This window comes from Myotis daubentonii, chromosome 7 (genome assembly GCF_963259705.1).
Source record: "Myotis daubentonii chromosome 7, mMyoDau2.1, whole genome shotgun sequence".
Taxonomy (NCBI): domain Eukaryota; kingdom Metazoa; phylum Chordata; class Mammalia; order Chiroptera; family Vespertilionidae; genus Myotis; species Myotis daubentonii.
Genome location: NC_081846.1, coordinates 72,926,293 through 72,938,855, shown reverse-complemented (window position 1 = coordinate 72,938,855; position 12,563 = coordinate 72,926,293). Strand labels below are relative to the sequence as shown.

The window sequence follows — 12,563 nt, the reverse complement described above, 5'->3', positions numbered from 1 at the left end:
AAAGTTTGAGTGGATCCATAGCAATTTAAACCAGACTGGAACTTGCAAGTTATATTTGCCATGAAATATAACTAAAAATGAAAATTTTCAGAATAGGATTTCTAAATTTGTAAGTATATACAAGAAACACAGCCCAAATAAATGTGAACTAATTGATGTTACTTGATATTAAAATCTTGAAGAGATTTTGTGCTTGTAATGTATGTAGTATATGTGTAGTGGGGTTTCTAAAAAGCAAGAAGTATTCTAGCCTTGAGAAATAATTTGCTTTCTTTTTTTAAAAAAGGAAGAAGTTGCCAGTTTTCAGTGTTCCATGTTAATAGAAAAATAACATGTCATGAAAAATCCAAACAAGTAAGTATATAACTCAAAATTTACATATATGTGACATGGTTACACTTGTTCCCTATGGACTGAGTTTCATTAATTTATTTCCATAATTCCATTTTGATTGACGTTATTTAACTCTCCCCTTCCCCTTTTTAACCCAAGAATAATATAGACAGTAGTAAAGGAAACTGGTAGGTGAAAGCATTTTAAGATTTGAATTTATCCTGGATAAGCCAGGCAGATGATTTAGGTATGGTTCTAATCATAATAATACCAATTTTAATAAAGAACAGAAAGTGCATATGGTATTTCATGACTCTATAGTTAAAGCCTGATTTAAATTATATTTACATATAACTTACTATGAAATTCTGCCTAGCCTGCATGCTCAGTTTTTAAATGATTTTAAGTAAGCTGACAGAGATTTATTTAAATCCTGCCTTTGAATTTTAAAGACACCTCTTGGCAATACAAAGTACATGGTGTTAGGACAAAAGCCCACACTTCTCTAGAAGTGAATTGCCTATTGCATTACTGAAAGTGCCACAATGGAAAAGAAATGGGTTATCATAAACATGCTCTTTCATGAAGTGCCTCTAATTCTGCAATGGTTCCTGAACCAGCCATTCCATTACTTGCATTTCAAAACAGAATTGTAACATCACCATGAAATCCCTGGAGGTCTGACTCAGGCACAGACAAGGCTCCGTAGCCTCGGAGATGATTAGCTTAGCAGTGAAAACAAACAGGCTCTTGACCCCAGGGACTTTCATTCTCCTAAGTAAACTGGTAACCCGCAGGTACACACCATTTGGATGGAAATCAATCCCCCTGTCATCTTCCAATTTAGCAGCTTCGGGAGCCTTTTATAACCTAAAGATTTAAGAGCAAGCTGTTGAGGGAATGTACTATACCTTCACACTGTCGGTTTTTCATGTTTCTCTGAAATCCAGGCTTACAGCGACAGAAAACAGATGTTTTTATTTGATTACAATATGCATCATCTCCACATGGATTCACATTATCTTCACAGGTGTATTCAGTGGGAGCTGGGATTAAAAAATATGATCAAAACTAATATAGCTCTAATTCCTGAAGTAGGGGTTTACTTTTGTTCTTAATTTAAAATTATATGTATTTTACCCTAGATGACTCTTTTTTGAATTAATAAAATTATGGTTTCTCCAAATGAGCCCTCTTCTCTATTCAAGGTAAAGAAGAGGATAAAAACTGAACTCATTTACATTGAATGTAGTTTAGACCAAACTGCCTGCAGCTGGTAACAAGTTAAACTACTATTGAATTCCTTTTAGAATTCAATAATCAATGATTCTCTTAGATTGGACAGTCTGTTCCATGCTTCTATGTCTTGGGGTTGGGTGGGCGGGAAGAGATTAACCAAAAAACTTACACGCATAACCATGGACACAGACAATAGTGTGGTGAACACCTGGGTGGGGGCAGGTGTGGGCTAGAAGGTTTCAATGGGAAATAAAGGGCACATCTGTAATACCTTCAACAATAAAAATAAAATGTCGAAAAGAATAAATGATTCTAATGACAAGCTCTCTTTACTATATTATGATGCACGAGTTCTGCATCCTTCTCTAATGACCAAAACATCTCCTAGAAACTACCTAGAGTTGTAGCCATTTATGTTTAAGCTAAACTCAGTGTTCAGGGACATAATCATATATACATGTTACTCGAGCGGGTAGGCACAAACAGCAGTTCTTAAACTTTTACAGGGACACATATGAGGACTGAGTGTATAACATGTTCCAATGGCCTTGGGCTGCAATACAGGTTAGGAAGGAATTTGAGTTATATGTAATTCCAAACATACTTGTTATCATTTCACTACTTCATCTCCCATCCAGGAAAACATTTTAGAATGCAATTAAAGACAAAATATTATAGGGATAATATTAAATTATCCCTATTTTGCCTAAACAACTCAAATTATTGAGAAATATGAGAACTCTCCTTATCAAAATTATAAGCATTATTAATCCCCACTAACTCTTGAATAGTTTACAATTAATTAAATTACACAAGTGGAATTATACTGTGGATGAGCTATGTAGCTATATCCTGATGTGCGTTGCTTCATCAGCCAGTGAGGAACAACTTGAATGCATAAATAAGAAAATAATAAAAGACTCAAAAGTAGGAAGTATTTAGTGGCTTTTATAAGTAACCTTAATTTATGGTCTTAAATTCAACCATTTTCTTAATATAAAAAATCAAATATCAAACATTATCTAAATACAAAATGCTTAATAGTCAAGGTCTAATAGCTCAATTATCATAGCACTCTAATTGAATAAAATAATGATAGTTTCTCTAAGAATAATTTGGCAATAGGTTAAAATTTTAAAACATTGAAAAATTATTAAGGCCTTTATCATCAGTAGAGAAATATCAATGCTTATAAAATTCAAAAAGTATTATCATTATATTTTATAAACTAAAATATTAAGTGATATAGGTTTCTTTGCTGAACGTCAAATTTGAATTTAAATATTGAGTTCTCAGCTACAGCTCCAATAAAGTCACTCATAGCAAAATCAGCCATTCCCACCTCACACTTTCGGATATCAGCTTAAGTGATGTCCATATTTGCTTTGGTTAAAGTTTAACAAACGGTATTACTTAAGCACATTTTGAACAGAAACATTTTTCTCAGTATAGTAAAATAAATTTTCTCATTATAAAGTAAAAATTGAACTTGTGTGCCACGGCACTTGAAAAGAAAACAAACTCACACATTCTGCAGCCTTGTTCATCTGAACCATCTCCACAGTCATCCAGCTGATCGCACTGGAGGTCCACGGGTATGCACTTTTTATTGCTGCAAGCAAACTCGTCTTTTTTACAAGGTCTTGCTTTATATGTAAGCTTACCTACAAGGTCATTAAAAATAATTGGAATTTCATCAAATCAAAACAAATTTATTGAGAATACAGCAAGTCCAAGATTTTACTAAATACTATAAAAACACATGGGTCCACAATCCTTTATTTGAAGCTCTTGGGGCCAAATTTAAAATTTCTGCAATGCTGTTTTTATAATATAGCAGTGTATTTACCTTATAGTAAACACCACCATATTTCCACAGGAAAATGTGTGACTATAATCCTGAATGGGACTTTTTTAAGCACTATAAACTGCCACAGACCAGATCAAGTCAGTATTTGTCACCAGTTTTGACACATACTTCGGGTAAAACTTTTGATTTAAGAGTTTTTAATTTCAGAATTGTGAAAAAGGGGTTGGGTGCACATACATACAACCAATAGAAGCCCACTCCGACCCAAGGAGATCTTTTACAGAACATTTTTAAACCACTATGTTATTTCTCTTACACAGTATTTTCTTTAATAAAGTACCTATAAGGACATTTACGGACAAGTGGAGATTCTGGATTAAGTTGCACAGTGCTACTATACAAATTAAATGTTAACAGATTATTTTCATATTCTGTCAGATAATCAAGTGTCTAAAAAACTACCCTCAGACATACACATGAAAACTTTTTAAAAATTTTTTGAGCTCTAAAATCGTTTTATTATTTTATAGCTGTCACTTAATCAATTATTTCACATGAAATGGATTTACCACCACAGTGATCTTCGTCTGAGTTGTCCCCACAGTCATCAATCCCATTGCACATGTGCTCAGACTGCAGGCATATTCTGTTATTTCTGCATCTGTAAGGTCTTGTGGGTGGGCAAAGAAATTTGCCTGAAAACAAAACAAAAACAAACAAAGCAGCTCCACTGGATACACTGACTTTTGAACAACTATTCATCTTTTGTTTTTCTTTTAGTTTTTTCTTTCTTTTCAAATCCATAATCTAGCTTTTCTGAATATCTTTTGTTATGGAAATTGCCTACAAGTAGATACTAGAAAAAATGTGTGATAACAGAAGCTTATGATCCTAGTTATTTATATTAACTACAGAAAAGAGAGCACAGCTGAAATGTTGAATGAAATGAGAAAAAGAGACAAATTTCATGCTCTCATTTCCAGATGCCTTATCTTAGCTGCCTTCACTTGGTGTACCAAATTAATTTATGCCTTCAGTTTATACAACATGGCAGGACATTTACTATCTAAAAGAGCAATTTCACACCAAATGGAGCTTCAGCAAGCATATGTTACAGGCCCAAAACTGAAAGTAGGCCATTCAGTGAAAAAAACAACAACACACACACACACACACACACACACAAAAAAAAAACTCAATAATACTATAGCTGGGCTTCTTACTCTATGTCAAACAAATGTGCAGCTATGTATTTGAGGCACGTAAGGTGATCTTAGTTTATTCATCTTTTTAAAACATGTTTTTTATTGATTTTAGAGAGGAAGAGAGAGAGAAACATTGACTGGCTGCCTCCTGCACACCCCCAAAAGGGATTAACCCTGAAACCTAGGCATGTGCCCTGACTGGAAATCAAACTGGCATCCCTTCTGTGCACAAGACAACACTTAATCATCTGAGCCATATTGGCCAGGGTAGGCAGTTTACTCATTTTAGAGAGAGAGAGAGAGAGAGAGAGAGAGAGAGAGAGAGAGAGAGAGTTACAGAGATACTAATGGAAGCCAGGGAATTATATTTTTGTCCTTTCTATCACTATCTCTTCAAAAGACTTCCACCCATGAAGTAGGAAACATTTATAATGACTCTTCATCCTCATAGAATATTACAGGGCTCTCTCTTTGATCCCTTCATGTTCTCACTCTTGAATTCTCTGCTTAGACATTTTCATCGACTCCAAACCCTCAAGACTTGCAACTTGATATCCAATTATAGCATTTCACAATTAATTATAGAACTTTCCCATGGAAATCTTAAATTCAACAAGTTCAAAACTCAGTTCCTTCTCTTCTTTCCTCCACTCCCTTCTCCCCAAACATGAGATTTGTCTATTTCCATAGTTCTGTTGGTGGCCCCATCACAGCCATTTGTCTGGGATTATTCTAAATGCATTTCTCTCATGGTCCTTTGACTGTGATTACTCAACAAGTTCAGATGATATTGTCCCCAAGCTTGCCCTCTTCTTTCCATGCATACCAGTTACAGTCACAATAGGGCAGTTCTTTATTATCTCTGACAATACTTTAGTAGAACCCTAAGTGTCTGTTTTACTGCCCAACCCAACATTCTCCAAAAGCCACCATAACAATCCGCCTAACACATTAATCTAATTATCTCTTCTAGACTTATCTATCACTTTCAGAATAAGATTTGAGGTATTTTACATGGCATAATAGACTTACCATTACCTTATCCATGCCACTCTCACAGACTTATCTCTTATCACTCCTAATCTTTGAGTGTGGGAACCCTAATCAGCGTACACCAGAGGTTCAAGGCCAAGTTGCCTTATGCAGGTGCAAATGCAAGTAAACAGCAAACTTACTGCATGCACTGTGCAGGTGCACTTTTCTATAACCCAAATATTGATGTCACTATTTGGCAAGAAGCTTCTTTTGTCTGAGTTGGTATAAAGATGTGTTGCTGACCAGCCGGTGCATGGCTATTTCGTTGGGCTGCAGTGTTAGCAAGGGCTCCTTTGGCTGTGGCTGCTGCTTTGTAAGGCTACTTTGAAGAACTGTTATATCCGTTGGCTCCTTGGTTAGCAATGGCTACTTGGTCTACAATAAAGTCTCTCTTATGTCCCTGCGATGACTTCTCATGTCTCCTCCATCTCATATCTGGTGTTCATGAAGGTCCAGTTCCTGGCAGAGGATCTGTGCACCTCACAGTTGGTGTAGTCGAGCAGGATCCAGGAGTAAGTACTCCGACATGTAGCAGTGCTACTTTATTAGCTCCTTAAATATGCCCTATCCTCCTTGCTGACCTCCTCGCTTTAACTAAAATCTGCTTGTTACTCTAAGCATAGTTCCTTCCTATAGGTATTTTAGGAATGTCTCTTAAATTGCTCAAACCTCATGTTATTTCATGTTTGAAGATATCCTAGTTTCCTACTACAGCTTCCAGAATTTTATTACCATATTTTTTCACATTCTATTTTAAAAATAAACTAAAACAAAAAACTGCTATTTTGAGGGTCAAGAATTAGATTATACCTCTTTCTCATTGCTATTTTCTCATCAACTTCATAAACATCAAACTCTCCTTAATTCACTGGAGACTGTAGTACCTACCCTTCATCCAAATTAATTCCACATCCTAGGTGATTTCAACATCCAAATGATCAAACCACCCAATGAGTGGACCTCTTAGTTCTTTAAGTTTCTCAAACTAAAGATATTTATATTTAATCTATTTAGGCCATCCATTCCCCTAAGAAGGCTGTGGACATTGAAAGACTTCAACAAACTTTAAAAAAATTCAGCCAATGACAGTTTGTGTTGCTTGCAGATAGGAGCACTATTATACACTAGAGGCCCGGTGCACAAAAGTTTGTGCACTGGCCGGGAGGGAGAGTGGGGGGGTGTCTCTCAGCCCCACTTGTGCCCTCTCACAGTCTGGGACCCCTCGGAAGATAACCACTTGCTGGCTTAGGCCCGCTCCCCGGTGGCAGATGGCAGGGCCGATCCGGGGGTTGGGGCACCACCCCGGGTCGGGTCACACACGGGATGCCCAGATGGCGGCCAGGTGGGCTGGCCAATCGCTGCTGCACTGCCCAGCTGCCCCGGATCGGGTCGCACACAGGATGCCCGGGTGCCCACCGCCCCGGGTCGCAGATAGCAGGCCCAGATGACGGCAGGGCAGGTCGGATGGCGCTGTCCTGCCCTGCCTGCAGTATGCAAATTAGCCACCGTCTTTGTTGGTTGTTAATTTGCATATTATGCTGATTAGCCAATGAGAGGTGTAGCAAAGGTACGGTCAATTACCATGTTTGTCTATTATTAGATAGGATGGTGTAGCTGAATTTGATATTTCCTCCAATTACTTCATTGACAAAATCACTAATTTGAATGCTCCAAATTCTGATCATAATCTGCTACTTTTCCAACTTTTAAATTCAAGCAGTCTCATTAAGACACATAAAGCTGAAACATAAAGCTGAAACCTCAGCCTTAGCCCATTGATACCTCTACCTTTTCCCTCTTTTCCACTGCCTTCTTTTTTATTTATTTTCATCTGTAATGGTATTACCTTCCATGTTTCATCTCTTAATATACTCATTGGGTAAATACTTATTGATAACTTATTATATGTTGGACACTGTTCCAAGCACTCACTTAGAAACTCACTTTTGTTCAAATAATCTGAATTTTCTGGCCTTTTCCTCTTTTTAATCTTAGTTATCTAAAAAACCCACAAACTTAGATGAGTAAACCATCTGCTATTCCATGGTCTGCATCTGGGAAGTGCAGGAATGTTGCAGATGATCATATCACAAGGCTAACTGATATAACATATATGAATATGTATCAATGGCAGATGGGCCTTGAATACTACTTGAAAATCCTATACATATATCTAGCCATGTCGCTCTCTTTCACTTTGCTATAATGATTCAAATTTGTATTCCTTTCAAACTTCCCTACAACACCAATCTTCCACATTCTATATATGAATATGCTTCTGATGGCACACACAAAAAAAGTAGAAATAAAGGGATGGAAAATGTGTTATTGTCTAATTAAATGACTGCTTATTGACACAGAGTCAATCAATTCATTCAACTCATTTCAAACATTTTAATAACAGAGAATGAGTCTCTAGTCCTATTAAAAACTAATTTTTTCACCTTTTATGCAACCTTTTTCCCCCTGACTCTTCAGAAACCATTTCTTCTTTCTGAAGATAGACTTTCCCTTTAAGCAGAGTTCATCCTATTCTCGCTGCCTTGTCTGTACCTTTTACTTAATTCTACCAGTGCCTGAAATATAATGTATGGAAAATATTATATATCCAACAGAATATCTCCTTGTAAAAAGGACCATGTGCTCATACTTTTAAATCCCATTTTTTTAGCACAGTCTCCAGCAAATAATAGTTTAACTCAATGTTGGTACCAATGAGGGAATTAAAAAATATCCAGAGAATCAATTTAGTTGTATTTTACAAGTTTTCCAGCAGCTGTGTGGCATGTCACTGAGAACCATTTCCTAGCCCTGGAAGTTATTTAAGGTTTTTAGATTTAAATATTAAATAGCTCCTATTTCACTTATCTGTGTAACATGTGTATCATATGTCTAAAGAGAGATATCTTTATATAAATTTATCCAGATAGGTAGAAATATGGATATACTAGATATGCCTCTCAACAGCTTCAACCTCAGTAGTGGGATCCATGTAGAACTATATAATTTTACTATTCACATTTTTTCCATGTACTTATCTGTCAAAGGAAAATTGTTTTAGGCTAAAGTACCAATTTGGTATGATGCCAAAGTCCTTAGATGAACCTTACTCAATTCCAAAGGTCAACTACTCTAAATCCTCTCAGACAGACCATATCTATCTTGTGAACAGTGTTGACATGTGAAAGTTCAAATTTAAGAGGGCTCTCCATAAAGGCACAAACTTTGAACAGGGTAATCTCTTGTTACTTGAACAAAAGCTATATCTGTGGTTACCCTTTATCTACCTAACCCAGGGCAGCAGGATTTGTGGGTCCCTTCACCATGTCACTGATTCATGCGGGCACATTAGATCGGGAGATGAGAGAGCAAGCTAGAGCCACGAAATGCCTCACCACACAAGTCCGGGGCTTCGTCAGAGTTGTCTCCACAGTCGTCCTCTCCATCACACACCCAGAAATGGAGTTTGCAAAGGGAATTATTGCAAAGGAACTCATCTGCTCTACATATATTTCCTCCTTTATTAAAAACAAACATAAAGATAGAGCATAATTAAAGCCAGTCAACAAAACATGTATTCTGCTAATTAGCACAGATTCTAGTTTCTCAGTTCTTTATTTTTTTTCTATCTAATATGAGATGTCCAAACTATTTTTTTAAAAAAGATATTAATGGTTTACTTTTCAAAGCAATCTGGTATTACCCTCATGTATGTCATATATTCTTTAAAAATACTAATATCTGGTCAAAGAAAGTTTTCTGAAATCTAAATTATCTTCCTTTTCATATATTTTTATGTTATTGAGCATAAGAAAATTTATATTTTAAATGGTATTAACCTTCATTATTAAAAACTGTATTGTTCTGGAAAGAAAAGACACAGAAAAGGAGATAATTTAACTATATCTAAAACTGACAAACTGAATCACTGAAAACAGATTAACCAGTAAAAAGGTTGTGTTGTCACAGAAAAATAATTTTATATAGAAATAAAAAATTGGCAATGTATTGAAATATTAGTTATCCTCATGATAATTATGCAATAAAGTACTCTATTTTTAATTTTTAAAATGTTTTCCTTTTTTGCAATTAAATAGAAAGCATTGAGACTATAAGGATATTCTAACTCAAAATTAAGTACACTTGCCACATGCAAAGGACCCAAAGTACTAATAAATTTTGGTTATATGTCTATGTATATAGTAATACATAGGAAACCGCAATGGTTGAGGAGTTAGGAACTTCCATTGTTTTGCTTTGGACAAGTCCATTACTCTCTCTGGGACTCAATGTCTTCTTATGTTACAAAAGAGGTATGGTTAAAGTAATTTATAAGTTCATATTTGAAAGCTATGCATGGAGAAACAACACAAAGATACTTAATGGGAATTTAGAATTAAGATTAATAAGATTTTTTTCAGAGAAATACTTTACCTATTTAAACCTCATACCTAAGAAACATAGCTTATATACCGGTTAGATTTGATGATTGAAGGTATTAACATATTTTTTAAAGGATATGCTCATTTAGACATGGGGCTGGGGAGTAATAGTGTTCATTCTTGCAAGCCTACAAAATACCTAGGATGAAGCATTGTTCAACTGTGGATGCTCTTTGGAGTGAATAATGAGCCTAGTCTTATGAAGGTCAAATAGCTCTTGTTCTGGGTTTGACTTGCACACAGATCTCTAATAATTCACTTCCAGTAGCAAAGATTTAATTTAGGAAATTACAGAATCAGATTTGAACTTTTAGAATGATAATTCTAGCTACAGCGTGGAGAACTTAGAAACCAAGATAGTGAGGGATAAAGCCAAGATTGGAGGAAGAAAATGAAGAGGGGTTGCAGCAACCCAGAAAATAACTGATGATAACTTGACATAGAGTAGCTACATTTGAGAGGGCAACTGATATTATGAGTTCTTTGAAAATTCAGAAAGTGTGAAAAATTTAATATTTATAGCAAAATGAAAAGAATATCCTTAGACTGGAGGGGAGACTAGTCTTCCATTTTAATAGAAAGGAGGAGGAATGGCTGGGCACAGGTATGGGTGGCTTTGTTAATTTGGTGGTCAGCTGTTTAAAGAAGATCAAAATGTATTATTACTGTGAAGTAGAAGGTGAGAAATAAAGTCAACTTATTAAAACTCTGATATGCATAATGGTAGAGAGATCATTAAAGAAATATAGGTATATTGCTTAGAATCTTAGAATCTTAGATAGTTGAAGTTGAGAACAAGAATGTATAGTGATATGAATCAGAACAGTTGTAATATTTTCTGGGGAAAAATCTCAACAGAAGTGTACAGCTTACATTGACATTTCTAAGGACTAACAAACTCGATTAACAAACTCTAAGATACAGATAAAGGCAGGTCCTGGTCGAGAACACTAAGGTGAATATTACCATGTGAGACCTCTGAGAGTATAGTGTCTGGCTTTGGGATGCCCCTTTCTTTCAAACTCTGCAATTTTTAGTTCTAAAATGCCCTAACTCAATCTAAATAATCTAAAATAATTTAAATTACTAAAACCCATGCAATAAATTACTATGTATCAATTTTGTCTGGCAACAATAAAAAAATAAATTGCACAGTCTTCAGTTCTAAAAAAAATTAAAATGACTGTTGGCTTAATTCAATACCAAAATTCATAGAATATAAAAAAAGGGTTGTATTCTTTTAAAATAAGATTCTAGTGATTAAATCTCATTGCATGTTCCAATGTACAATGAGTTAAATTCAAAAAAAATTGTGAACTCAATATCTTCAGATTATTTTAGAAAACTCTATTTGTAGCACATCAGGATTGCTGAAAGGAAAAAATGAGTTCACTAAAGTATATTAGATAACATTATAATTTTCCCCATGGGAATGTTGGATGTGCCACTCTTTTATTAAAAAGAAGAGACATAAAAATGAAATCATAATTGTAATGGAAAGGCAAAAGTTTTGTGATAACTTAGTAAAGGCTTCCTATTGTATCATAAATAATTTTCATTTCAAAAAATGCACCATGGTGACTACCATGGCATCCTAAAAGCTTATATAACTTAAAAGCTTATTTTGAACTGGCATGAAGCACACAGAAACAACAACAAAAAAGTATACCGGGTATTTTAAAAGAGATTATCTGAATTATAATATCAGTTTCCTAGTCATGTTCTTGATCAGCTCAACAGGAGATTATTAGACAATAGAAAGTATTTATTAATTAACAACTTATGTCTAAATATAAGGGAGCCCTTGGCAGGTTCATAAAAATCTGGACAAGTGTGTCACTACAGAAACTAAGCATCTAGAATTCTCATCTCAATTTGGGCTGACAGAAACTTTAATATACAATAATATTTTGTAATTTACATAAGTAGCTTACATATTTTAAGGTGATGATTACTAAAGAGAACAACTCTCAATCTTTTCCACTGAAATTGCTATAAGGAGTAAAGTTTGGGAGCTCAGGGCAAAGCAAATACTAAGTTTCCTTGAGGCAACATGTTTTACCTTTTAAAATATAGATGTTGTTTCTAATTCCATAGCATTGTGGGTTTTAGTTTTCCTAAAGTAAACCAGTAAAACTAATTCACTTTGAAGAATATTCCATGTTTATCCAGCCCCCAACACTTAGCTCCTGTCAGCTCATAGGTCCAGATTTGAGATGAATGAAAGTTGGATTTAGCAGCAGAGGAGTTAATTCTGGCATTCTGTTTCCTCAATGCCTTGATGTACATTTATCCAAACCTAAACCACTTCCTGGAAGTAAATTAAATACTAGAAATCTGAACTTTGTCATGCCTGAAGGTACATCCATACAGGATCAAATGCTTTATCCACCAACATACTTCATTGGAATTTAATTATGTAGTGGAAAAACAACAACAACAACAACAACTAACACTCAAGAAAAGTTAAAGGCATGAGTAGAGAAGGGAGGGAAACTT

General features: G+C 35.2%; 1 protein-coding gene across 1 annotated transcript in view; it reads right to left on the bottom strand.

Moving 5' to 3' along the window:
- Positions 1 to 12,563, bottom strand: part of LRP1B (LDL receptor related protein 1B) — a 924,684-nt gene that overhangs the window by 118,745 nt on the left and 793,376 nt on the right. The window contains exons 68-71 of the mRNA XM_059704885.1: positions 9,018 to 9,140; positions 3,952 to 4,077; positions 3,099 to 3,236; positions 1,245 to 1,379 (exon numbers count right to left, since the gene is read on the bottom strand). Of these exons, the coding sequence (XP_059560868.1) occupies positions 1,245 to 1,379; positions 3,099 to 3,236; positions 3,952 to 4,077; positions 9,018 to 9,140 (522 nt within the window). The remainder of the gene's footprint in view (positions 1 to 1,244; positions 1,380 to 3,098; positions 3,237 to 3,951; positions 4,078 to 9,017; positions 9,141 to 12,563) is intronic.